The 27015-nt window shown below is 63.7% G+C and overlaps 1 protein-coding gene across 1 annotated transcript in view; it reads left to right on the top strand.

The window, feature by feature from the left end:
- DNMT3A (DNA methyltransferase 3 alpha) overlaps positions 1–27015 on the top strand; it is a 48805-nt gene that overhangs the window by 4258 nt on the left and 17532 nt on the right. The window contains 5 exon segments of the mRNA XM_040598325.1: positions 2402–2636; positions 7893–7997; positions 20678–21017; positions 25438–25484; positions 26124–26270. Of these exon segments, the coding sequence (XP_040454259.1) occupies positions 2568–2636; positions 7893–7997; positions 20678–21017; positions 25438–25484; positions 26124–26270 (708 nt within the window). The 5' untranslated portion in view covers positions 2402–2567.

The raw sequence follows: 27015 nt of genomic DNA, 5'->3' as shown, positions 1-27015 counted from the left end.
GCACGGTGCCGCAGCCCCCTGTCCCGTCCCATCCCATCCCGCCGCGGTGGGCGAGCCTCGGCCGGGTAAGAGCGCGGGGGAGCGGGGCTGGTACCGGGGGCTACCACAGTACCCGCGCGTTACCCTCCTGGCGGGGCCACGCTCGCCCCACGGTGCCAGCGGTGGGGCTGGGGGAGCGGGGAGCAGCCGGTGCCGCCGGCTTCTCCCGGTCTTTGTTCGGCGGCCGCCAGCCCAGGGCTGCCGCGGGGTTTGTACGCAGCCCAACTATTTTTAGTGCGTTTGGAGACCATGTTTGCTGGAAGCGAATCAAAGCCCGCGAGCTGGCCCTTTGGCAGCACCAAGCGGGGCGGCTCGCAGCCGCGCGCTCCCCGGGCACCGGAGATGCTGGGAGGGGGCCCTCGCCCGCTCCCCAGGGCTGCCGGAGGGGACCCCGGTGCGGTGGGGCTGGCCTGGGGGAGACCGAGCCATTTTCTAGGGCTGCGGAGACGTGCAGACGGGCGCTGGTGGCAGCACTGCAGGGCAGTGCAGGCAGGGACCCGCTGGGCAGCAGGGACACCGGCACCTCAAAGCACCTTTGGGCACGGAGGGACCCCCCCCCCAGGGGGGCTGGGGTGCCCCTGCTACGGAGGTGCCTGGGTGCAGCCGGAGTTGCCCTGGGTGCCTTCCGGCAGCACGTGTCCTCCTGTGCCTGCAGCCGGGGCTTTGCCAAGGCATAGCACGGTGGGAGCGGTGCTGGGGGCTCCAGGGGACGTGGGCACAGCCAGGGGCTTTGCTAGCCCCAGCCCCACAATCAGCACCCTGGGGAAGCAGCTTGCAGGGAGGGACGTGGGGCCAAGGTGCCACACCATGCTGTGCCAAACGGCATGCCATGCTGTGCCGAACAGTGTGCCACGGTGCTGGTGACACAGCAGCTGCCAGACGAGTGCCTGAAGCAGCAGCGTGTGGGTGCTTGGGGTGCCCAGTGCAAGCCCTGGACCCTCTCGGAGGGGCGTAGGGGCCAGCAGCAGCAGGGGCTGAGCGTGCTGGGCTGGGGCTGAAGGGGGTCCATGGGGGAGGCGCGGGCAGGCCATGCGTGACAGAGAGCTGGCGGGGATGGTGCCCCGGGATGGCTCCAGGGACCGGGCCTCCCCCTGGGGGACCCCAAGCTGGCAAAACCGAGGGCTGGGGAAGCCCCTCCCCAGCGGGTGGCACGGGGCTGTGTGTGGTGGGGGGGAGGGTGTGTGTCAGCCTGCACCCCCCGCCCCTACCCTGCACCAGGTCCCATCCTGCACCCCCAGGTCCCACCTAGCACCCCCAGCCTGCATCCCACACCTGCATTCCCACTCCCCCAACCTGCATCCCACACCCATACCCTGCACCCCCTGCCTGCACCCCCACCCCGCACCGCCATCCCACCCTCCTGCCCGCACCCCTGCCCACCTCCCACCCCAGCCCTGCCTGCGAGAGGGGCCATGCCGGGGGAGTCAGGGCACGGCCAAGCTCCCACCCATCTCCCACCCCCCGGCACGCCGAGCCCCCGGGGTCCCCCTGCGTGCGGCGGGGAAGGCTGTGGGGCCGTGGAAGGCTGCAGCCCCAGCGGGGCCCCCCTGCCCCGCAGGCAGCCCCCGCTGCAGGCAGCCCTGGGGACGGGCGGAACGTGTCGGGTTTTGAGTTTCTGTTCCGAGCAGCAGCGGCCCTGCCCGCCCGGCAGCCCCCCACCCCGCCGGCTGGGAACGGGCTGCGGCTGGAAAGCTCTAGAAACAAATTGCAGCTCCGGTGCCAAAGGCAACAGCAGCCTCGGCCATGGCTAATGCAGGCAGCGTTTGCCATAGCAACAGGTGCTGGGGCTGACGCCTCCTCCGCAGCCCCTGCCTGCACCCCGCACCCCACAACCTGCACCTGCACCCTGCAGAATGCACTCTGCACCCGCACCATGCACCCTGCAGAATGCACCCTTGCACCCTATGCCCCTACACCCTGCAAAATACACCCTGCACCCCACAGCCTGCAACCTGCAAAATGCACTCTGCAGAATGCACCCCACACCCCGCAGAATTCACCCCACACCATGCATCCTGCACAGCGCAACACACCCTGCACCTTGCACCCCACATGACGCACCATGCACCCCGCCACGTGCACTGTGCACCCCGTGTCGTGCAGCTCATCCTGTGGGCTGGGCACTGCGCACCCCATGTCACACCGTGTGCCATGCACACCACACCCCACACTGGGGCACGGACTGGGGCTCAGCTGCCTGCTGGGGGCAATGCCGGGGGCAATGCTGGGGGCAACAGCCCAGCCCAGCTGAGTCAAGGTTGTGGCATGTTAATAATTGCCGGGGGCCGGGGTGCGGTGTGATGGGCGGGGGGCGGCAGGGCCAGTGCTCCCCCCTCACCCCAGCCCTCTCTGCTTCCCGCAGGGGCAGGAGAATCCAGGCAGGCGGTGGGACACAGGGGCTGGCCGCTGCGGCAGGCAACGGCTCCCGGACCCCCTCCTCAGCACAGAGAGCCAGAGCGCGGCGGCAGCGGGGTCCGCGTTGGTGCTGAAGAGGCAACGGTCCCAGGTGCCCACCCTCGCTCCCTACCATGCCGTCCAGCGGGACCCTTGACGCCAGCAGCCCCGCTCCGAACCGCGAGGCGCTCGACACGCACAAGGTAGGGTCCCGCCATGGCTCTGCCGGCTCTTGGCAAGTGGGGAGCTTCCAGGGGGGCCCTGCTCATGCCACAGTGATCCCTGTTGCTGGACTTTGTGCTGCCCCCACTGGTGCTGGGGTGGCAGCAGGCTCTGGGGGTATGGCTCGCCCCTGGCCACCACTGTCTGGCACATGTGCAAGAAAAGGGAGTGCGGGGTCTCCTCTGCCGCATGCCAGCCGCGCTCCCCCCTTGCCGTGGTGGGGAGCGCAGTGCAGGGCAGGGGGAGCCCTGAGCTGTAGCCGGGATTAGCGCGGATTGAGCTATTCTTGGCGGTGGGGGAGTATGGGGAGGGGATGTGGAAGCAGAGACCTGCTGTCACCTCCCAGCAGTGGCCAGGGTCGGGGCAAGCCCGGCTGCAGGGAGGGGGCTGCTGCAGTGGCAGGGTCCCCCAGGATGGGGGCTGGCCTGGTTCTGGGGATGTATGGGTGGTGATGGCGTGGGTGGTGGGTGCTGTGGGGCAGTGGGAGGGGGACGTGGGGTATGCATCAGGAGGTGGCCCCATAGCCTCGCCATGACCAGGCTCGAGCCCTCGTGCCAGTCCTGCTCCACCCTGATGGGGGTCCCATCTGCTGTTGTGGGGGCTCGGGCGTCCCTGCACCACCCCACATGCAGTGCTCAGGCTCGTGAGGGAACCCCTCCCTCCCATGCTGGGTGGCACAAGGCGCATGCTTGTCTTCTCATTGCCACACCATGCATGGGGCTTGTAGCCCTGTCCAATGGAACCCCATCCCTGGTACATATCACCCCTGCCCCGCTGGCCAGAGAGCGGCTCTGTGGGGAAGGGTGACCCCCAAACCAGCCTGCCTGCTGAGGGCTGAGCAGAGGCCAGACCCGGGGCCTGGGGGTGTCACAGAGATGCAGGACAGGGCAGGCAAGATGATGCAAGAGATGCAGGACTCTGCTGGGTTTGGGGTGCTGGGGTGAGCGGCAGGCTCTGACTGCATTCTCAGTGCTCCCTGGCATCCCTGCCATGCAAAGGCACACCAGGCCAGCGCAGCTGCTCCACATGCCGGTGCTGGCAAAGGCATTACTCTTGCTGCAAAGAGGAGAAGCATCCTGACGGGTGCAGGGGCAGGGCCTGCCCTGGTCAAGGCGTGGGGACCGGGGCCGACGGCCAGCTGGATGCTGTCCTGCTGCGGGCAGTGCAGGGTCAGGGTCATCTGAGTTCCTCCAGGCTGGCTTGGTTGTGGCGGCCACACTGTGGTCCCTGCGTCGGTGCGCCCTGTGCTCCAGCCACGGCTCTTGGCTGCTGGAGGGACCGACTTGTGTATCTGCCGGGAAGTGCCCAGCACGTTCTTGGCACCGTTTGGGGGCATGAGTAAACCAGGTTGGTCCCATGCTTTCCCCCGTGGCAGGTTATGCTGGAGTGGGTGCATGAAAGCAAGCCTACTTGCGCTGGTCACCAGCACCAGGAGTGTGAGCGGGGTGGTGGGGCAGCCCCCAGGAGGCAGATGTGGCAGCCCACCCTATGTTTTGGTGCAGATCTGGAGGTGCGTGGCAGAGCCGGCTTGGAGAGCAAGGCACGGGGACATGGAGTGGGGGAGCTGCAGGGAAGAGCCATGGGAGGAACAAGTGCCTGCAGTGCAACCCAGCTCACCCTCGAAAGCAGGACCTGACAGTGCCAGTGCTGGTCCCCAGGGTGCCAGCAACCCACGTGGGCTGGCAGTGAGCATGCTGCGAGCGCACCCAGCTGAGCGCTGTCCTGGCCTGACCCCGCTGGGATGTGGCATTGCCTCCCCCGCGGCCACGCGCGGAGGTCACCTCGGCCGAAGGGATGCATGCTGCCTGCACAGCCAGGAGGACGAGGCCATCCCTCAACACTCGCAGCACCGTGGGTCACATGGGTGCCGGCTGCTCTTGGCACAGACCTGGTGAGGCTGCGCTCCAGCTCCTGTGTGAGTGGGGTGTCTCTGCACCCGCCTTCTCCTATCCCACCAGGTCTGTTTCCCCCCAGTACCAAGAGCTCCCTGCTCCCACCCCACCACCAGCCCAGCGCAGCCAGGAGCTGGGACCCGGCACGGCAGCCGTGGAGCCAGCACTGCGTCATGCAGCAGCTCTCCTCCTCGGTGGTGGTTTCCCTCTGGGTTGTTGCTTGGCAGCAGCGCAGGAGCACAGCGCATCAGGGACGCACCATGCAGCCCCACGCCTGGCCAAGCCCCGGGGAGAAGGGCAGCAGGGTGATGGACTGGGAGATGACTCAGCTCCGAGCGGGCTGCAGGCAGCGAGGGGCTGCAGCACCGGCACCCCTGTGCCAGGCTGAGGGGGAGCAGATCCCCCTCGTGGCCCTTCTCACCAGCCCCTGCTCATGCCCAGGCTGCATCCCTGCTCCTCAGGCGCCTGCCCCACTTTTGGGGTGCCAGCTGTGCCACAGGGGATCCCCGCAGCCCCAGTGCTGCCCCACGTCCCCCGATGCAACTGTACTGAGCCCTGTGGTGGGGCTGCCCTGTGTTAGCAGTTGTGGGGATGGCTCAGAGGAGCTCTCCTTGTCCCCATGCGGGCTGGGGGCACCTCCCTGCCTCCACAGCAGGGACCCCGCTGCCCTCACAGCTCTGGCATTCCTCAAGCTGGCTGCCCGGCGGCGTTTCACAGGGTAGGCGCTTGCAGCGGCGTGGGGAGCAGAACAGAGCCCTGAGCACTGACTGGCAGGGGGCTGTCCTGCAGGACTGCACCGGGGGTCGCGCACACTGTGGCAGGAGCTGGCCACTGCTTTCACAGGCAAGTCACTGTGCCCAGCACTGCCTTGCCAGCACAGTGCTGGGCCCAAGCCATGAGAGGAATCACAGCAGTGCCTATGGCCACCACTTGGCAGCAGGACAGGGATGGGGCAGCCCAGAGCCCCCCCCCAAGAGCACTGCAGCACACCTGTGGTGGGGTCATTGCCTGGGGACCCTGAAGAGCACCCCTAGAGCACCCCGTCCCCTCACTGGCACCCACCAGGCACTCCCCAGCTGCATCCTCTCCCGGCCGAAGGAGGACTGGCCTCCCAGCACAGCATAGCGCCACGCACTTGACACCCCGCCGTACCTTTTCTTTACATCCAGCATAAACACTGCCAGGGCCTGGTCAATGTTGGCACAGGGCAGCTGGCCGGAGCCATGTGCTGGCAGCCAGGGTGGCACTGGGGGCAAAGGGATGGCTGTCGGGGGGCTTGCTTACCCATGGCACTCCCGCTGCTGGGAGCAGGGCTGGGCTGAGCTCCCTGGGCTCTGTGGTGCTGCTGGGTGCCCTGGCAGTGGCAGGAGCTGCTCATCTCCCTGTGGAGCTGGATGAAGCATGGCCTCATGGCGGGGACAGGCTGTACAGCTGCAGGTCCATCGACAAAGCGTGGCGTCGCACAGTTTGGCAAGGTGGGTCCCTGCGACTGCAGCTGGGGGGGGTCTGCTCTGCACCCTCCAGCCACAGGCTCCCAGCCGGCTCTGCCACATGGCGAGGTGCGGTGAGCCTGTGGGGCAGGGAACCCCGGGAATCTCCCCCTGGGGGCCCCGTATGGCTCCTGCACTGGGATGGGGCTGGAACCATGATCCTGACATCGTCCTTGGACCCGTCCCAAAACATTCCGCCCAAGACTGCGTGAGGAATAGTTCTTGGCCTAGGGCTGAGCCCCCAGGTGCCAAGGTGCCGCCTCTCCTTGCTCAGCCCTGGCTTCCCATCCTGTGGCTTGGTGCCAGTGGGTGCCAGGGCTGGGCATGGTCACTGCAGGGCTGGTGGGGTGTGGGGTCAGTGCCAGGGTCTGGAGGCTGCTCTTCCCCATGTGCAGGCAAGCAGCATGCAGCGTCAATGGGGCTGGGGTGAGTACAGTCCCAGCGGGCCACCGTCATGGCTGGGGATGAAACCGGCATGTGGCTCCTGTGAGATCCCATATGCACAGCCCCAGGCAGGGGGAAACAGGCAGCAAGGGGCATGGGGGGATGCCAGCTGGGTTTGGGTGGGTGGGCGGCCAAGAGGGAGCTGGTCTGGAGGACCACAGCCGTGGGGCACTGCAGCCATGGGGCACCAGGGCCATGGCATGTCCCAACCCTTCAGGACATGGGCTGGACCTCAGCGGTGATGTGCCAGCTGCAGCCTGGCAGTGCTGCGGGCAGTGCTGGCTGCAACCACCCCAACCCATGGGGAAGGCGGGAAACAGCGGGCAGGAATGTGGCTGGGGCTGGTGCCCACCATGGCTGCAGGGCTGCGTGAGTGCAGCTGGATGTCGGTGCTGTCTGGCTGCCAGCCCCATCCCCTCCCCGGCCTCTCCCTCGCCAGCCCCCCGCCGGCCTCTCCTCTTTCCCCTGCTCCCCCCTCCGTGGCCTCTTCCTGCCTTGGCTGCTGCTGCCGGGATCTTCTGGGGCTCAGGTGAAAATGGCCCCGCCACTGCTGTGGGACATGCCAGAGGCCCCACGCAGCCCTCACCCCACATGCATGTCCCCCCGCCATGCCGCAGTGCCAGGCACGGGCCTCCCAAGAGGGGAACAGGGCCTCCGGCACACTACGGTCCTTGGGCGGCTGCTGCAGTCCCAGCGCAGGGAGCAGGTTCATTTCCTGGGGCCATGTTCCTGCTCTGCCGCCCGTGCTAGCGTGGGTGTCCTGCCAGCGCCTGGGGTTGGGCCACGGTGCCGGGGAGGGGGGACAGGGTGGTGGGGCGCTGGCAGCTGCTCAAGGGCACAGCACAGAGAGTGTGCGTCGTCCCCCGAAGCACCCGTGCTGGGGGCGGCACGGTGAAGCAGACAGCTGCTTGCCTACTCCAAGGGCACCCTGGCTTCTGCTGCCTGCCCTTGTCCCCAGGGAGCTTCACAGCTCCCTGCAGGCCCACCGTGCCATGCTGTGCTGTGGAGTCCACGCAGCCTTTTCTGCATGCAGCAGTGCGGGAGCCCCCAGCCCCACATGTGCAGGGCTCTGGTGGGTTGCAGGAAGGGGCATGTACTTCCAGCCATGGCACAGGACACGGCACAGGAGGGCTCACCCGGCGAAGGCAGCCAGCCCCACAACGGCTCGTGCTGCAGCCCAGGCCTGGCAGGAGCCACAGTCGCCCTTCTAATGGTGCCCGGGGGGCTGCTGGCTTGGTGATGCCAGAAGCGCTCCTTGCCTGCTGGGTGCCTGGCTGTGCACAGCCCTCGGCACTGTACCCGTGGTGCCAGTGATCCCAGTGCCGAGCAGGAGCAGAGCCATGCCCAGGACCGCAGGCTGCCCGGCCGCGGGGTTGGCGGCATAACCGTCCTCTCTGTCTCCGGCTCGCAGGGGGAAGAGGAGCTCGAGGAGAACCAGAGCAAGGAGGAGAAGCAGGAGCCGGGGACGCCCATGAGGAAAGCCGGGCGGCCCGGGCGGAAGCGCAAGCATGCCCAGGTGAGCCAGCGGGCGCCGGGTGCAGGGGCCAGGTGGGGGGGGGTGGGGCGTCCCCCCCCCCACCTGGTAGATGTGCCGTGTTGGCGGGAGACTGTGGCTCCCAGTGTGCTGCGGGCTGGCCAGCCTCCCCTGCGTGCCGGGGCACCCGGCCGGGAGGAGAGCACGAGGGCGGTGGAGCAGCAGGAGGGGAGCGGCCCCCACCCTGGCCCCCAGCGCTGCCCCCTCCCCATGGCCCCCGGCAAGCCCTTCCTGTGCATGGCAGCAGCAGTGTTCCACTCAATGCAGCTTCAGTCGAGGCCCCACCATGCATTTGCCCCCTGTCTGAGGGGCGGGCACCCCTGTTCCCCCTGGGGCTAGCTGGACTCCCCCGGCTCCCTGGGCCATGATGCACGGCTCTCGGGCTCACGCCAGCAGCTGCAGTAACAAGGCAGATGTGAGTGTGTGGGGCTGAGCTCCCCCAGCTCCTGCCGCAAGGGTGATGCCCGCTCTTAAGTGCATGAGGCGCTATGAGCTCCCAGTTTGCTAGCCCAGCCAGCTGGGATCGCAGCCTGCCCAGCACCAAAGCAGCTGAAATGGCTCATCCCAGGGCCCCAGCAGTGCCATTGGCCGAGGGGCTGGCACGTGAGAGCACTGCGCTGCTCACAGGCTGCCATGCCCGCAGTGGGGTGCTGCGGGGTGACAGGTGGGGTTGGGGCGGCACAGAGCTTTGGGGAGCAGCTGGCTGTGGTGGGGCACTGGGACAGGGCACCTGTGGCCAGGGGGACTCATGGAGGCGGTGGCTTGGCCCTCTTGAGCTGTTGTGTGTCATGATGCCAGCTGGGGAGCCACAGTGGCTTCTTCCCTGTCGGGTGTTATGTGGCCGGCTGCTGGTGCCACTGTGAATTTGGTGTGCAGAGGAGGAGCAGAGGGTCTTTTTGATGCTGAAGCCCCAGGGGGAAGGTGCACGTTGTCACCCTGGGCGCAGGCACAGGCAGGGCTCAGGCAGCATCCCCGTCCCCTGGCCCTGCGTGAGGGGAAGGAGAGTAGAGCTCCCAGGTGGGGAGCCAGGGTGCCTTTGCTGCTTGAAGGTTGAAAAACTCTTTTGCAAATGTTTCTGGCTGAAGAAAGGGTTAATCCTGTGCTTGGACATGTCCAGATCTGTCCTGCCTGTCCCAGTCCCTGATCTCTGTCATTACAGTGGCAGGGGCACCAGGAAAGCCAGAACAGCGTTGCCTGCGGTGGGCAGGGGTGCAATGGGGCACAATGGGACGCCAGGCCAGGAACGGGGCAGCCAGGCTCCAAACGCTGGCTGCAAATCCAGCAGTGGGGCGTGCCGGGGCAGGGGGAGCTGTTTCGGTGGAAGAACAATGCTGGCACGGGAACAAATGGGGAAAGTCATCGGGAACAGACAGAGCCTGGGAACCAGGAGGTCTCTGGCTGCCAGAGCAGGCGGCCCCAGGAGCCCCCTCCAGCACGACGGGTCGGGAGCGGGATGGACAGATGGCAGCGGTGCCACCACATCAGGCACCTCCCGGTGCCCCCTGCAAAAGAGCTGGCCAACTCGCAGTGACTGCCTGTCCCACGTGCGCTCACTGCATGCTCCCACATGCTACACCTGCCCCGTGCGTGGTGCCGTCCCAGCCAGCCGGTGGCTTCCGCTGCCAAGCAAGTAGAGCTGGCAAGCCCCGTGGGCACTGCCAGGAGGCCAGGGAAAGCCCCGGCCGGGTGCAAGCTGCTAAAAATACCCTCCCCGCTGGAGAGCCCTGTGGTGCCAAGTGCCTGCAGGAACAGCCCCTGGCCAGGGGCACCAGACGGGGATGGAAGGGACCCAAAGTGTGGCATGGGGACCCTGGGTAAATGGCTGTCTCCCTAGGGACCAGCTGAGGGTCACCAGGACCCCACTTACAGGGATACAGTGGGCAGATGTGTTGCAGGAGGGTGCCAAGCACCCACCTTGGCCTGTGCCTGGGGCAGGGACGTGAGCCCTGCTTGGGGATGGAGCTTGCCAGCACAGAGGTCCCAATGTGGGGCTGGCAATGCTGCTGCCACTTTTCCTAGTGCATCCATGGGGTGGGAACTCAGCCCTGGGACACGTGTCAGGGCCAGGTCCCCACAGGGAGCTCGGTGGGGTGCAGAAGACAGGCAGGAGGTGGCAGGGAGGCAGGAGGTGGCAGGGAAGCAGGAGGTGGCAGGGAGGCAGGAGGAGGTGATGCTGACAGGTGCTGCAGGCAGGCCTGCCTGTGCCAGAGCTGGGGGCCGTGGTGCTGAGGAGTGGCTGCGGGGACAGGCAGAGACAGACCCTGGCAGGGGCCAGCAGCTGCCAGGCAGTCGGGGAGCCTTGCCTGGCGGCAGTAACCAATACCTCTGGTGAGCCATGCTGTGCCATGCCAAACCGTGCAGTTCTGAGCTGCACCGAGCCATGCCGGGCCATACCATACTGTCCTGCGGTGCGTCGTGCCAAGCCGTGCTGTGCTGAACCACATCGTGCCGTGGCTCAACGACCAGCGCCTCCAAGCCCAGCCAGGCCTGGCAGGGGCTCAGCAGTGGGACACCCCTCTGCCAGTGGCTCCGTGGTTGGTGCCATGGATGGCAGCGACTCTCCCGGCCCCTTCCCTCTAGCAGAGGGGGCATGGCCCAGGGGCAGTTGCACCTGGCAGCAACTCGGGCTCAGGCAGGGGCTCTGCAGCTTTGGAGTTGCCTCCAGCGCTCTGGAACCGGGATCCCCAAGGGCTGTGGTACATCGAGGCTGTGCCTCATCACCCCTCTGTGGGGACCGGTCCCCAGAGTCACCATGCACCCCTGGCACGGCCAGCCCCTGCCCTGCGGCCGAGGCCCCCCAGTGTCCCCCTGGCAGTGAGTGAGGCAGTGGGGCCATGCAGCCCGACAGGCTCCCGGTGGAGCAGCGTCCTTGGCAGGGGCCCAGCAGAGGGGAGGGGAGCGGGAGAAAGGCAGCGCTTGTTCCCAGGGCCCGGCCGGCGCAGAGGAAGCGGGTGGGTGGGCAGGAAGGCAGATCCGCCGCCGGGCCCTCCTCGGGGACCAGGATGGGCGCCGGGGCGGCCAGGGGTGGCCGGGGAGGGGCAGGGCTGCAGGGTGGGTCCTGGCCACCCCTTCCCTCGTGCCACCCTGGCCCGGTGGTGGTGTCCGACCGGCAGCACTGGGACGTGCTGGCAGCACCCTTGTGAGTTGGAGTCCCATTCCGAGCCAGGTAGGGAAGCAGCAGCAGGGCTGGAGCCGGGGTGCTGGGTTTGGCTGGGGCAGCTGTTGAGGGGCTGGAGGTGTGACGGTACAGGAGGCTGGTTTCGGATGGGTGCCGTGCCAGGGCATGTCGGCCACAGTGCCAGGTGGGCTGTGTGTCCCTACCCTGACAGCTTGTCGTGAGGGGTTGTGGTGCCTGTGTGGTTCCTGGGGTTAACCTCCCACATGCCGTCCCACTGCAGCACAGAGGGACCTGCCTGCCCGGCGCAGCTTCCTGGCATTGTCCTGCAGCGCTGCAGGGCCTGGCGAGGTCCCTGCTGCAGGCACGGAGCTGGGCTGAGTCGGGGCCATGGCAGATGCACATTGACACCCGTTGCCTGAAAGCACGGCGGGCCTGGATCTGCCACGCTGGCAGGAAGGGCAGAGCCTCAACAGCAGGACAACACGCAGCACAGCAGCCCCCATCTGCTCCGCTGGGTGGTGGGCATGTGGTCCCGGCAGGGTGGCACTCACCAGCCCCAGGGCCAGCCGTGGTTGGTTAATCCTGGTGGTACTGCCATGGCCTCGCAGCCCTGAGGGGACCTCATGCCGCTGTGTTCCCGCCACCCCCATGCCCACATGGCCAGCAGGCGAGTGGACCAAGCTCCCCACAGCCATGCCTCTGCCAGCCCCCACAGCTGCCTAATCCAGAGCGTGCTGCTGCCCTTCCCGTTTCCTCCCGGGAAGCCCACGCAGCCCCTGCGATTGTTTTCAGCACGGTGTCCAGGATGTGGCCCCGAGCAGGAGGCGGGAGCAGGGCTGGAGGCGGCTGGGCCCCCACTATGAGCTGCAGCCCGGCACTGGCACCACAGTGAGGGGATGGCAGCCAGGGACCCCAAGGGAGGGCGGCTCCTCAGGCTGGGGAGCTGGGGGTGCTGGTGTGTAGGGTAGGGGGGGACGCACAGCGGGAAGTAGGTCCCTTCACACTCACCATGGGGCTGCTGCAGGGACAGAGACCCCAGGCCTGTTCCCATGAGGGACCTGAGATGGTCCTCAGCTTGTTCCTCCAACTGCAGACGCAGCCTGCTTCAGTTTGCCCTAAGTCTCCCTCCTTCCCCTTTGCTCTGGGCTGCCCTGTCCCCTTCAGCAGCTCCTCCTGCCCTGAATCCCCCTGGCCACTCTGAGCCAGGGTGGTTGGAGTGCAGCAGGCACAGTGGGACACAGACAGAGCATGTGCCTGCACTGCACAGTCACTTCCAGAGCCAATGTGAACCCTGGGTGCAGGCATGCAGCAGCTCTCCCCACTCCATCAGCCAGGGACTTTGCTCTCCAGCATCCATCTCACCAATGGTGCCAGCTCCTTCTGTTGCTCCAGGGCTGCATCCAGGCACACCACGGCATCCCTGCAGCCTGTTCCACCACTGTGGTCAGTGTCCAGACCTCCTAGGGTTGCAGCATCCGCCAGCCAGGCATACCAAGGTTTGTCATTCAGCCTCCGTTGCCCCATGCATGCCCTTGCTCATGGCTGGGAGCGCCTGCATGGTGGCCTGGCACAGCATCTCCACCCTACTGATGGCAGTGGTGTCTGCTTGGTTGAGCCATGCCCTCCCAAGGATCCTGGGCTTTGCCACCTGCCACAGCCCAGAGGCCGTCCAGCATGGGGACAGGCTGCCGGGCACTCCTGTGACTGGTGGTGGCGGCTCATGTGTCCCGGGCACGTGGGTGTGTGGTGGCCCCTGCCCTGATGCGTGCACATGCCTGGCACAAGTGACATAGCCACGCTGTCCCTAGGTGGGAGCAGTGCAAGCTTGGCACAGTGGGTGTGTGGTTGGGAGTGGTTCCCTGCGTCCCCATGGGTGGCCAGGCATTGTGCTGGCATGGCCGTGGCTCCCTGCTGGTGCTGCCACCCACCCTGCGAGGGTCCCCTTTGGCCCCCAACGCCCCCTCACACCTCACCAGCCCCTTCCCCACTGTGGGTTCTGGGGCAGTTTGTACCCCCTTTCCTGCCTGCACTCGCAGCCCCTCAGTGGGGAGCCCCCAGACTCCCACACGCCAGGGCTGGGGCAGGCGAGTGAGCAAGCAAGTGGAGGAAGTGACTCTGCCAGCGAGTCGGGGCGGCCAGGCCGGGCAGGAAGCACCCGCCGCCACTGGGCCGCGGCCGCCAGCGCCGGGAGGAGGTGCCTGCACACGGGTGGGTGGCAGCCAGACGGGGGTCTGCACGCCAGCCAGAGGGGATGCGCCATGGTAAGTGGCACATGGCTTCCACCACCTGCCAGGCATGCCTGGGGAGGGGTCTCCGGTGGTGGTGGCACAAATCGGGGTTGCCCCAGCAAGCAAAGCCTCCTCCGCCACCTGCTACTCAGCATCCCGTTCCCGGTGGCGCCAGGGCAGTTTGGGCAGCACGGGGGGCACCCCAGCAGCACCATGAGCACCCTATCTCACACCAAGCCTGGCTGGCAGCTCAGCGTTTGCTCCCTGGCATCCTGCCATGGTACGGTGCATCCTGGGACATGTAGTTTGCTGGGGACGGGCAGGAGGGTCCCTACATCTGGCTCCCCTCCATGCCATCCTGAAACCGCGCCAGCCCCACGCCGCAGCCCCGGCACCCAGGCCCTCCCGGGGGAGCTGGCAGAGCTGGGGCAGAAGTGGGGGCAGGTGGCAGTGAAGGGAAGGTGCCGGTGGGCTGCCTGTCTCCACAGCACAGCCGTGTTTCCTGCCATCACTGCTGCAGAGATGGGGGGCCCTGCTCCAGCCCAGGCAGGGTGGCAGGAAGGGTGGCAGGCAGGCATCCCATCCCTGGGGTCCTGCAAAGCCCATGACACTCTCAGCTTCTCACAAAGTCCCTTCTGTGGGCCCCGGGGGGGTGCAGGGATGGGGAGGCAAGCGCAGGGCTGAGGGGTGCACAAGCTTGCAGAGGTGAACAGGGGGCTGTGCAAGCTTGTGGAAGCAAGCATGGGGGTCAGGGATGCACAAGCTCATGGAGGCAAGCACCGGGCCCAGGTGCACCAGCTCGCAGAGGCAAGCCTGGGGGTGGGAGATGGACAAGCTTGCAGGGGCCAAATGTGGGGGTGCACGACTTGCAGAGGCGAGTGTGGGGCACAGGAAACGGGGCTGGGTGCCACCTCCTCAGCTCCTGGCACCGGGAGGCAGCGGCAGCTGCTGTGGGTGTCTGTCCTTTGGGCATTCGGCTGCCGGTGCTGGGGGAGCGGTGCTGAGGCCAGGACAAATACCCCGGCCTGCGGGCAGCATACAGGATCCCCGGTGGGATGGTGCCGGTGGGCGAACGCCTCCACTGCCATGCTGGTGAGGACCAAGCCCCAGGGACAGGGGTCACTGTGCCCCAGCATGGGGTGAGGCTGCACACCTGGGAGCACACCCCAGTGCTCCCCAGCAGTGTAGCAGCAGGGCTGACCAGGTCCTGGGCGAGCGGCAGTGGCAGAGCCCACCCAGCCACGGCTGCGCTGCGCATTGGGCTGCTGCAGTGACGCAGCAGCACTTTCACTCTCCTTTGCCACTGAAACCACCGGGCTGTGCTGCTCCTCTCGCTCTGACTCTGCTCCTGCTCCGGCTCCCACCGCCGCCAGCCCTTGCCATGCCACGCTGTGCCTCACGGCTCCCCCAGGGGCTGGCAGCATGGCGATGCCATCCCCAGCGCCGCAGCCTCACTGGCATGCTCAGCACTGCCGTCTCCCTGTGCTCACGTCGGCGCCGTCTGGCACACGGGCATGTGCTCGAGGCCAGCGTGCTGGTGAGCGCTGGCGCCAGCAGTCCTCCCCCGTGTCTCACGCTCGTGCACACTCGCCACTCTGTTGCTGCACTCGCGAGCCGGGGCCAGCTGCACGTTTCCTGCGGGTGCCGGCACCGCCTGTCACACACACGCACCCGCCTGTCGCACACACTGGCACCGCCTGTCACACACACGCACCCGCCTGCGGGTGTTGGCGTTGCCCGTCTGACACACACGCATGCGTGTCACAAGCTCTGGCTGTGCCTGTCACGCTCTCTGCCACTCTCCGACTTCACATTTGTGTGTCATGCTTGCACGTGTGTCTGCACACAGGGTTGTCACAGGGCCTGGCTCTGCCTGTCACCTGTACACACACACACATCGTGGTCCCTAGCTCTGCCTGGGGCATGCACACACATGTAGCAACACCCACAAGCACCTGTCACAGGCTGTCCCTCCTGCCATGCACACACACACACACACACGTGTCACGGTCCACAGCTCTGCCTGTTTGCACACACAAATGTGTATGAACACCCACCAGTACCCATCACAGGCTCTCCCTGCTGCCATGCATGCACACACACACACAGTTGTCACGCACCCTGTCCCTGCTGTGACACACGCATGTACCACAGCAGCCAGCTCTGCCCATCGTGCACACATTCCGGTCCGCCGGTCTTGCACAAGCGTGTGCATGCACCATCTGCTCCATGTTCCCGCTGCCAATGGGGACAGGCAGGAGCAAGGGGGTCCCAACGCTGGCCCTGCGCTGCAGCATTGCGGCACAGGAAGCCAGGTAGGACAGGCAACTCCAGTGTCCCCTCTGCACTGGGGATGTCCTGGTGGACATGAGGAGTGGGGCAGCTGGGTGACATCCCAGCTGGTCTTTGTCCTGAGAGTACCATGGCCATGTGTCATGCTTCTGTGGGTGTTTTGTGGTGTTGTGTCCTGGTCCAGAGGGTTTCATGGCCACTTATTCTGGTCCTGAAGGTGGCACGGCACTGGTCACGGTCCTCATAGTGTCATCTCCATTTGTCTTGTTACTGAGGGTGACATGATGTTGTGTCCTGGTCCTAGCGACATTGTGGTGGTGTGTCCTGGTCCTCAGGGTTTCATAGTTGGACTTGATGATACAGTTGGACTCAATGATCTTAAAGATCTTTTCCAACCTAAATGATTCTATGATTCTGTGGTCATTTGTCTGGGTCCTGAAGGTGTCACAACAGTGTATCCAGGTCCTCATGGTGACATGTCCTTGTGTCTTGGTCCTAAGGGTGCCATGGCATTGTGTCCAGGTCCTCATGGTGTCTTCTCCACTTGTCTTGGTCTCAAGAGTGCCATGGCATTGTGTCCTGGACGTAAGGTATGTCCTGGTCCTGAAGGCATGGCTCCCCATGGTGTCATGTCGTTGTGTCCTGGTCCTCAGGGTGCCATGGCTCCATGTCTGGGTCCTCGTGGTGTCATCTCCATTTGTCTTGGTCCTCAGGGTGATGTGGTGTTGTGTTGTGGTCCTGAGGGCGTCATGGCATTGTGTCCTGGTCCTGAAGGTGGCGCAGCAGTGGACTGAGGTCCTCATGGTGTCATGTCCTTGTATCCTTGATCCTGAGGGTGCCATGGCATTGTATCCCAAGTCATCATGGTGTCACCTCCATTTGTCTCAGTCCTGAGGGTGCCATGGCATTGTGTCCTGGTCCTAAGGGTGTCATGGCAGATATGTCCTGGTCTTAAAGGTGTCATGGCAGTGTATCCAGGTCCCAATGGTGTCATATCCTTGTGACTTTGTCCTCAGGGTGTCATGGCTCCATGTCCTGATCCTCATGCTGTGACCTCTATTTGTCTTAGTCCTGAGGGTGATATGGCATTGTGTCGTGGTCCTGAAAGTGTCATGGCAGTTATCAAGATCTTCATGGTGTCATGTCCTTGTGTCTTGGTTCTGAGGGTGTTGTGGTGTTGTGTCATATCCCTGAGGGTGTTCATTGCAACATGACCTGCTCTTCAGGGTGTCATGGCAGTGAGTCTTGGTCCTGAGGGTGTCTTGGCCACTTGTCCTGGACCTGAAGCTGCCATGCATTGTGTCCTGGTCCTGAGGGTGCCATAGCCTTGTGTTCTGGTCTTACAAGTGTCACAGCTCCAAGTCCTAGTCCTTGTGGTGTCACCTCCATTTTGTCTTGGTCCTCAGAGTGTCATTGCAATTTGTCCTGTTTCTGAAGGTGCCCCAGCATTGTGTCCAGGTCCTCTTGGTGTCACATCCTTATATCTTGGTCCTGAGGATGCGTGGATGTGTCTTCTGTTTGCTAAGGGTGTCATGGCTTTGTGTCCTGGTCTAGAGGATGTCATGGCAGTGTGTCCTGTTCCTTAGGCTGTCAGGGCAGCATGTCCTCATCCTGAAGTTGCCAGGATAGTGTATCTGGGTCCTCCTGGTGTCATATACTTGTGTCTTGGTGCTGAGGATGCCATGGATGTGTGTCCTTTTCCTGACTGTCAGGGTGTAGTGTCCAGGTCCAGAGGATGTAATGGCAGCCTGTGTCATGATACCTCAGGGTGTCACAACAGCGTATACAGGTGCTGAAGTTGCCCTGACTTCAGGTAATATCCCGGTCCTCGTGGTGTCGCCTACTTCTGCCCTGGTCCTGTGGGTATCGTGTTCCACTGTCCAAGTCATGAAGATGCCATGTCATTGTGTCATGGTCTTGAGGGTGTTACTGTAACATGGCCTGCTCCTGAGGGTGCTGTGGAAGAGTGTCCTTGTCCTGAGATTGCCATGGTAGAGTGTTGTCATCTTGAAGTTGCCGTGGCATTTTGTTCTGGTCCTGAGGGTGCCATGGCAGTGTATCTTGGTCCTTAGGGTGACACAGTGGTGTATCCTGATCATGAGGGTGTCACATCCATGTGTCCTGTTCCTGAGGGTGACATGGTATTGTGTCCTGGTCCTGAGGGTGCTGTGGCTGCGTGTCCTGGTCCTGAGGAGGCCAGGGACCCATGTTCTGTTTTTACGGGTGTCACAGCAGTCTGTCCTCATCCTGAAGGTGCCATAGTTGTGTCATGACGGTGCCATGTCGTTGTGTCCTTGTCCTGAGGGTGTCATGTCCATGTGTCCTGGTCCTAAGGATGTCATGGCACCATGTCCTGGTCCTGAGGGCATCGTGGCTGTGTATCCAGGTCCTCACAGTATCACATCCTTGTGTCCTCGTCCTGAGGGTGCCATGCCATTGTGCCCCCTGTTTCTGAGAAGAACTTATTGCAGCCTTTCAGTGTATAAAGAGTGCTTATTAGAAAGAGAGGAAGGCTCTTTACAGGTTCTGCAGTAACAGGACAAGGGGCGACAGTTTTAAACTGAAAGAGGGTAGGGTTGTGTGGGACATGAGAAGAAAATATTTTATTATGAGGGTGGCAAGACACTGGAGCAAGTTGCTCAGAGCGGTTGTGGGTGCCCCATCCCTGGCATTGTTCAAGGCCAGGCTGGACAGGGCTCAGAGCAACCTGGGCTGGTGGAAGGGGTCCCTGCCTGTGGCAGGGTGGTGGGACTAGATGGTCTTCCAAAGGTCCCTTCCAACCGAAACCATTTCGCGATGCTGTGATTCTGTGATGTCCGTGTGTCCAGGCTCTGTGAGTGCCATAGCAGCTTTTCCTGATCCTAAAAATGTCATGGTAGTGTGTCCAGGTCCTGAGGATGCCATGGCTCCATGTCCTTGTCCAGAGGGTACCATGGAAGCATGTCCTAGTCCTGAGAGTGCCTTGGCTGATTGTCCTGGTCCTGAAGGTGTCATAGAGGTGTGTCTTGGTCCTAAAGGTTCTGTGGCAGTGTGTCCTGCTCCTGAGCATGTCATGAGGCCACACCTCGAATCCTGTATTCAGCTTTGGTGTGCAAGTGCAAGACCTTGAGGTGCTGGAGCATGTCCAGAGCAGGACAACAGAGCTGGGGAAGAGGCTGGAGCACCAGCCTGATGAGGAACAGCTGTGGGGACTGGGGGTGTTCAGCCTGAAGAAAAGGAAGCTCAGGGGGAACCTGATCGCTCTCTGTAGCTGCATGACAGGAGGTTGTAACGGGGTTGGTCTCTTCTCCCAAGTCACAAGCAACAGGACAAGAGGAAACAACCTCACGTTGCACCAGGGGAGGGTTAGATTGGATATTGGGAAATACTTCTTCACCAAAAGTGTTGTCCAGCACAGGAACAGGCTGCCCAGGGAGGTGGAGTCACCATCCCTGGAGGGGTTTAAATGACATGTAGATGTGGCACTTAGGGACATGGGTTAGTGGTGGGCTTGGCAGTGCTGAGTTGACAGTTGGACTTGATAATCTTAAAGGTCTTTTCCAACCTAAATGAGTCTGTGATTCTATGATGTTGTGATTTGGTACTGAGGGTACCGTGGCTTTTTGTCCTGGTCCTGAGGGTGTCATGGCAATGTGTCTTTGTCCTGAGGGTGTCTTGACCACTTGTCCTGGCTCTGAAGCTGCCATGCATTGTGTTCTGGTCCTAAGCATGCCATGGCTCCATGTCCTGATCCTCATGGTATCACCTCCATTTTTTTTTGGTCATGAGGGTGCTGTGGCATTGTGTCCTGGTCCTCATGGCATCCCCTCCGTTTGTCTTGGTCCTGAGGGTGCCGTGGCCATCTGTCCTGGACCTGAGAGTGTCATGACCACTTGTGCTGGTCCTGAGGGTGTCATGGCTTTGTATCGTGGACCTACAGGTGCCATGACAGTGTGTCCTTGTCCTGAGGGTGTCATGGCAGTGTGTGCTGGTACTAATGATGTCATGTCCATGTGTCTTCATCCTGAAAGTGCTGTAGCATTGTGTTCTAGTCCTGAGTATATCATGGCCATGTGTCCTTGTCCTGACGGTGTCACTGCAGCATGTCCTGGTCCTGAGGATGTTGTGGCATTGTGTCCTGGTCCTGAGGGCGTCACAGCAGTGTGTCATGGTCCTGAAGGTGTCACGCTAGCATGTCTAGGGCCTTGACGGTGCCATGGCTTTCTGTCCTGGTTTTGAGGTATCCATGGCAGAGTGTCATGGTCCTGAGGATGCCATGGCAGTGTATCCTGCTCCTGAGGATTTTCTGGCATGTCCTGTTCCTCAGGGTGCCATAACAGTGTGTCAGGGTCCTGAGAGTGTCACATCCATGTGTCCCTCTTATGAGGTTGCCATGGGAGCATGTCTTCATCCTTTTGTCCTGTGGCAGTGGTTCCTGGTCCTGACAGCACCATGGCAGCATGTCCTCATCCTGAGGCTATCACAGTACCATTTCCTGTTCCGGATGATCTCATCTCTATATATCCTGGTTCTGTGGATGCCATGGCATTGTGTGATGGTCCTCATGGTGTCATGACACCATGTCCATGTCCTGAGGGATCCATGGACACGTGTCCTGGTCCTGAGGGTGCCATTGTAGACCCATCCCACTGTGGGGTATGCTGCCAGCCTCTGCAGGCATCGACAGCCCGGCATGCCTGAGATGTAAGAGGGGGAATTTGGTCATTTTGGCATAATGTGCTTTTGTCCCCACATTGTCGCTGTGTCATGGAGCTATGTCTCTGGGGGTGTGGGTTGTGGTCCTGGAGATACTCTTCGTGCTGTGACATCTGCAGTGGGGAAGTAGGGTCAGGGCAGGGTGATGGGGACAAGGACAGGGTCTGAATGGGGCCGGCCACCCCAAGGTGATGGAAGGGCTCCTGCCATGGGATGTGGTGGCGATGGCTGGTGGGGTTCAGGCTGGGAGTGCAGGTGGGGGCACGAGGAGGGCCATGCCTCTGCCCAGCAGCACCCATTGCAGCTCCTTTTCCTCTCCTTCTCGGCAGGTGGAAAGCAGTGACACCCCCAAAGACATCGCAGCCGTCCCCAAGTGCCCCCTGCCCTGCCCAGAGGCCAGCCCTGCCGAGCCGCTGCCCAACGGGGACGTGGAGGGGGACGGTGCCCAGTGGAAGGGTGCAGAGGAGGGTGGTGCGAGCCCCAAGGGTGGGCGCTCCGAGGAGGACGAGACGGAGAGCCTGCCAGACGGCGAGACGGGCCAGGCGCTGGAGAATGGCCGCTGCACCCCCAAGGAGGGCCTGGACGCCCCGGCCGATGAGGGTGAGCTGGCCCCTTCCGACCCCCAGAAGAAACGCGGGAGGAGGAAACTCCTGGAGGCCACTGAGAAAAGTAAGACCTTAGCCTTGAGGGCTCCCTGCCACAGGGCTGTGGCTCTGCCCGCGGTCGCACCAGTGCCTGCCACACCTCTCCAGGCGGGGACCCCCGGCCCCCACCACCCTGCCCGGCATGCTGTCCCCGGGAGGGGTCCGGGCTGCAGTGGCTCCTGGTCTGGGGAGCACTGCCGGAGGAGGAGGAAGGGCTGAGCCCCTCAGTGCCACACGGGATTTGGGGTGGGGGCGGCAGATCAGAGCCGGGTACTGCCCTTGCATGCTTGTCCTGTCACACCGCCCTTTCCACTGGCAGGAACAGGGTAAGCAAGAGGGAAGTTCAGTCCTTGTCCTGCCAGCACAGCCGGTGCAGGTGCCCCGTGGTGTGCAGGGGCCCCGTGGCGCACGCATGCCCCTGCCTGCATGCGAGCCAGCCCAGGGCATGCCCACCACTGCCAGTGCTTGTGCCGCTTTGCATGGCAGCCCTGCATGTGCCAGGAGCAGAGCGGGAGGTGTGTGCATGGTGCAGTCCTGGGACCATGCTGCCCTGGTGCCGAGGAGGCGCCAGCTCTCGGTGCCAGTGCTGCTCTGGGTGTTGCAGGGAACACATGATTTGGAGGGCTCAGCGCCACGCTGGGAGCACCCAGCCGGCATGCGGCTTGGCAGAGAAGGCCCTGGGGGTCCCAGTGGACACCAAGCCAAACATGAGCCAGCAGTGGGTCCTTGTGCAATGAAGGCAAATGATGTCCTGGCTGGCTCAGTGCTGGGCTCCCCAGCCCGAGAGGGGCACGGCCAGGCTGGAGAGGGTCCAGCGAGGGGCCACCAAGATGCTGTGGGACTGGAGCCCCTCTGCTCTGGGGCAAGGCAGCGGGAGCTGGGACTGCTCAGCCTCGCGCAGGGCAGGCTCAGGGGTTGGATCCGTGTCCATAAACACCTGCGGGAGGGTGCCGAGGGGACGCAGGCAGCTCTGCCAGCGGTGCCCAGTGCCAGGACCGGAGGTGACGGACCCTAAATGGGTGCCAGGAGGGTCCCTTTGGACCCCAGGACACACTCCTCGGTGTGAGGGTGACATGGGTCCAGGCTGCCCAGAGCAGTGGTGGGGATCTCAGTCCCTAGAGACCCTGGTTGTGGTCCTGGGCAGCAGCTTAGGGCATCCCAGCCTCTGCCAGTCCATGTGTCATGTCTGTGAGCGCAGGTATGGATCCATGTGTGCAGCTTGGGGAGGCCTCCCAGCTCTGCTCCCCCTGCCTGCTGTGAGACCCTCAGCTGCTCTGCAGACCTCAGCACAGCGGACATGGGACACCCGCTCCCCAGTTCGTGCTAGCCCCATATGCTGCCCAGCCATGCCCATGCTCCTGTCTGGGCAGGCAGCGCCATGGGGACCAGGTTCCCAGGGCCACCAGATGTCCAGGCTGCCACTCACTGCGGTCAGGCTTTGCACCCACCTGGTGCCTTCCGTAGCTGTGGCTGCTCACAGGCAGAAGCGGCTGCAGCACAGGCCATAGGGGAGCCAGCCCAGCACTGGCCCTGGCTGCCCCCTGGGCACACACCAGCCTGTGTCCCTGCTGCCACCATCCCTTTGGCTTGGAGGTGCTGGGCAGTGGGATGGGGCAGCATGGACCAGCCATGAGCTGGGATGGGGAGCCACACCTGCTCCACAGGAGGGGACAGACAGCTGGCAGCAGAGGGGGCACAGAGCTGGGGAGGTCACAGCACTGGCACCACAGGGCACCGCTGAGCAGGAGCAGGGTGGGAATGAGGGGCATCAGGTTCTGGTTGCTACAGGCTTCTCAACCCAGGTCAGCAGAGAGACCTACTGCTGGCCGTGCTGAACAGGGGATGGAGACAGGCAAGGAAGGGCTGGGCTGGAGCTGGGGGAGGCTGGGCTGGAGACAAGCAATGCAGATGCTGCTGCAGTCACGAGGCACAAAGCAGGCAGCTGAGGGAGTGGAGAAGCCATAGCTGGCAGCGCAGCACAGATGGTCAGGGGGACCTGTTGCCTGGGCTGGGCATGGGTCATGGTACGGCCGCAGTGCCAGGCTGGCCCTGGTGGCTGAGGGGAGCTGGACCAGATGGGCTGAGCCAGTGGGATTCAGTGCAGCACACCCCAATGTGAAGGCCAGCATGGAGTGGGGTGGAGACAGCTCCAGGGTGCCCTGCCACCAGCTCCTGTGTGCAGCAGAGCTCTGGTTTCAGAGGCCAGCAGCAACAGGCACTGGCTGGAACAGGAGCACAGTGCCCTGAGCACAGTACGTGAGTACAGTGAATACCATCAACGTGTGTGCTGTGAGCAGGTCAGGCTTCACCTTCCAGACTCAGGCTGGTGTTCATCCCTATCCCCTCAGCAGTACAGAGCTCATCCTGGTGCGAGGTGACCTGCCTGCAGGGCCCTTGCACATGGTGCTCATCCTTCTGCTCTTCTTGCCTGCATCCCTGCTGCACAGGCGCTTTCTGATTGTGTGGAGGCTCTTCCCTCCCCTCTTCTCTGGTGCTTTCCTGCAAACACAGCCAGTGTCTGCGGCCATGCGCTGCATGCCCTGGCACTGCTCTGAGGCTTCTCTGCCAGGCTTGGGGCAAGTGCCCTGGTGATGCTGTCAAACTCGTACCCAGTGGTACCCAGAAACTGCCTGGGGGAGCCATGCCAGTGCCAGGAGCTCTCTCCCTTCCCTAGAAGCCATTTCCAGTGCTTCAGCTATATCTGCGGTGAGGTTAGTGGCAGCATCATCGTCTTCCAGCAGCAGGCTTGCCTCCTGCCAGATCTTCTGCTCCTTGGTCCTTCAGCTCCTGCTGCCTCATGCCTGGCTGGCCAGTGGGCTCTCCCGAGCATCCTTCACCCGCTCACCCAGCACTCCTGCACCCAGCGCTGGTTGCTCCTTGCACATTGGCTTTTCACCTCTCATTGCCCAGCACAGGGCTGATCTTCCAGCACTGCCTAAGCATGACTTACCAGCCATCCCGCCAGCTCTGCACCCCTTTGCTCTCCCCCCCAGTTCTGTCCCTGCCAAAATCCCTGGTGGAGAAGGTCTCGGTGAGGGTTCTGCTGTCTGTTGGTAACTCTGTGTCCTGTCCCAGCAGCACAGCTAGCTGGCAGAGAGCACATGACATGGCACTGCTGCAGGTGCTGGGACGGGCAGGAGCTGAGGCCAGGGCCTTTGCCGAGCGCCAACCATGTACAGGATGCTCAGGCAGTGAGCTGCAGCAGCAGGAAGGTGCTGCAGCAGCCCCGCTACTGGTAACAGCCGGGTGCTGGGCTGTACACCCCACAGCTGCACAGCAGGCAGTGCAGCAGAGGCAGGGGGGATGCTGGCTGCATGTCCCCAGTATAGTCAGTGTCCCCTAGTTTGGCGAGTCCCAGTGCCTGGGTTGCGGAACTCAGTGATGGAGAGACCAGCATCTCAGAACAGGCCAGGACCCCCCTGCTGTGCCTGAGTTTCCCCACCTGACATCCCCATGCCTGTGGGCAGGACTGGGAGGACAGGTTGGCTGGGTACCCCCAGGGCACTCACACATTCCTGTGCCTGGCACAGACCAGAAAGCTGCTGTCCCCCCCAGTATACCCCAGTGTCCCCCAGCACTCAGAGCAGGGCTTTTGGCCATGCTCCTCCTCAGTCCTCACTGCTTCTGGGGCAGGGGCCAGCTGCTGCAGTGGGGTCGAAGTCCCCCTGTGCCAGCAGTAAGGGACTGCCCAAGTGTCACGCAGGGCTGGGGGGCATGTGGGGGCGCTGCAGCACAGCCCAAGGACCCAGGGGATGTTGCACCCTGCAGCAAAAAGGGCACCTGTTCAGCTGGCAAGTGGGGATCCCAGCCAAGCCCCTCACCTGCAGCCCACATCTGTGCCCAGGCAGCCAGTGCCCAGCAGCCCAGGTGAAGCACAGAGGAGTGCTGGCAGCTATGGTGCATGGACCCACTGGCCCCAGCGCTGCCTGCAGCAAGACACGGGTGGGTGGGTGCCCCCACATGTGCACTCCAGCATGCCCCACACTCTGGCCTCGCTGCCCCCGCTTGGCCCCGGCCCCCAGCAGCTTGGGGTGCACCGAGTTTTGCAACCCCAGAAACGGTCAGGGTTATTTTTAGTCACTTCCCTGGCAGCAGCTCAGCACGTACCTGCGGTGTGCGAAATGTGCCGATAGCACAGGAAGCCAGCAGGGCTCCACGCGCTTCCCCTGCCCGCCCTGGCCCTGGTGGGGGCTGCTCCCCCAGACTCCCTGGTTGGGGTGTGGGGAGGGGGCACAGGAACAGCCAGCTCACATCCCAGCAGCTGGCATCCCCCAGGGAGCACAGCCCAGGCCACGCATGGCAGTGATGAGTGCCATTCCCTGGCTCCCAACCAGGCTGGGGGTTCCCAGGTGGGCCCCCTTCTCCCCCACAGGGGCCTGGGTGCCCTGCCCTGTAGCACTGAGCTGATGCCCCCAGCTGATGGTTCCTCTCTGTTCTGTGTGCAGGCAAGGAAGAGAAGGAAGAAAACAACTTTGACACCCTGAAAATGGAGGCAAGTATGTCCCGGGGCTGGGCCCCCACCGCAGGCTGCACCGAGGCACCCGCAGGAGACGGGCACCAGACAGCCCACTGGCCAGCACGGTGCTCCCCGTGCCCGCAGGGACCAGCGTTCCCCGATCCCTCAGAGTCAGCGGCCCTGGGGGACCTGCAGGGACAGAGGTCCTGGGCTCCTGCGCCCCAGCACAGCCAGGCACCAGGCAGCACCTGCCTCTCTGCTGGGGACCAGATGGCACCGAGCTGTGGCCAGGCCAGTAACACCCCCCTCTGTCCAGCCGTCTGTGGGATGGTGCTTGCTCGAGCTGACTCCATGCCTCCCCCAGCATGTCAGCCTGGGGCAGAGCCATGCCCGGGATGGTGACGGCGGCACCCATCCAGGTCCTGGTGCTGGCCAGAGCGTGTGTGTGCACACATGTGCGCACCTGGGCAGGCAGTGCCCCCCGAGCAGTCTCCCCTGCCGGTCCCAGCCTGCACAAGTGGGGTGCCCACCTCCAGCCCCCACAGGCAGCTCCGCTCTGTCCCCTCAGAGCCCAGCCTGTCCCGGGCCTCGGCTCCCACCGCGCTGCTGTCCCCAGTGCCCGCAGCAGTGCTGTGGCTGCAGCCTTCAGCCTCCTCTCTCTCCCTTCGGCGGCAGGGCTCCCGCGGGCGGCTGCGTGGTGGGCTGGGCTGGGAGTCGAGCCTGCGGCAGAGGCCGATGCAGCGGCACACCTTCCAAGCTGGGGACCCATACTACATCAGCAAGAGGAAGCGGGACGAGTGGCTGGCCCGCTGGAAGAGAGAGGTAAGGAGCCAGATGCTGCCAGAGAGGATGGGGAGGAGGGGCACCATGGCATGGTGGTGATGCTGGCATAGGGTGGGCTGCATGGTGCTGCAAGGTCTAAGCACCCCAAGCCCCTTGGTGTCTAGCTGTCTCCAAGGCTGCCACAGCTAACTGCAGCATCGCTAATGACAGCAGGCAGAGGTCCAGCAAAACATGGCATGCACGGAGAACTCTGCCAGACACTGGCAGTGCCGGGGTAACCAACTGCATGAGGGGCGCTCAGCTCAGGGTGAGGGCTAGGATGGGCAGCCCCAGTGCAGAGCACCCCAACCTGTACCGTGCCGTGGGGCTGGAGGTGGAGCAGGCACTCCCCGTGGGACCACCGTGGTGGTGCCACTGCCCTGCCTGCACCCAACTTAAATGCCATGGCCAAGGCGGGCATCTTCACTTCTCATGCCTGTGCCCTTACGCGGGGGGCACCATAAGGCAGGGGCCAGGAGCCCAGTGTGTGCAGCCACTGGTGCAGGGGCCCTGCTGGTGTGGGCAGCACAAGGCCCTTCCTTCTTCTGTGGGATGTGTCAAGGGGTGTGCCAGGATGTGCCATTCCTGCCAGTTTCCCAGGGAACCAGCATGTGCCATGACACAGCCAAAATCAGCAAAGATGAGGGCAGCAGCAGCAGCGGGAGCCTGGCGCAGGGCTGCAGGCAGGCCACGGTGCTGACGGCCACTCAGGGGGGTGCCATGGGGCAGGGGCTCTGCGGGCACC

This window comes from Falco naumanni, chromosome 6 (assembly GCF_017639655.2).
Source record: "Falco naumanni isolate bFalNau1 chromosome 6, bFalNau1.pat, whole genome shotgun sequence".
Lineage (NCBI taxonomy): Eukaryota > Metazoa > Chordata > Aves > Falconiformes > Falconidae > Falco > Falco naumanni.
This window is presented reverse-complemented; position numbering and strand designations above follow the sequence as displayed.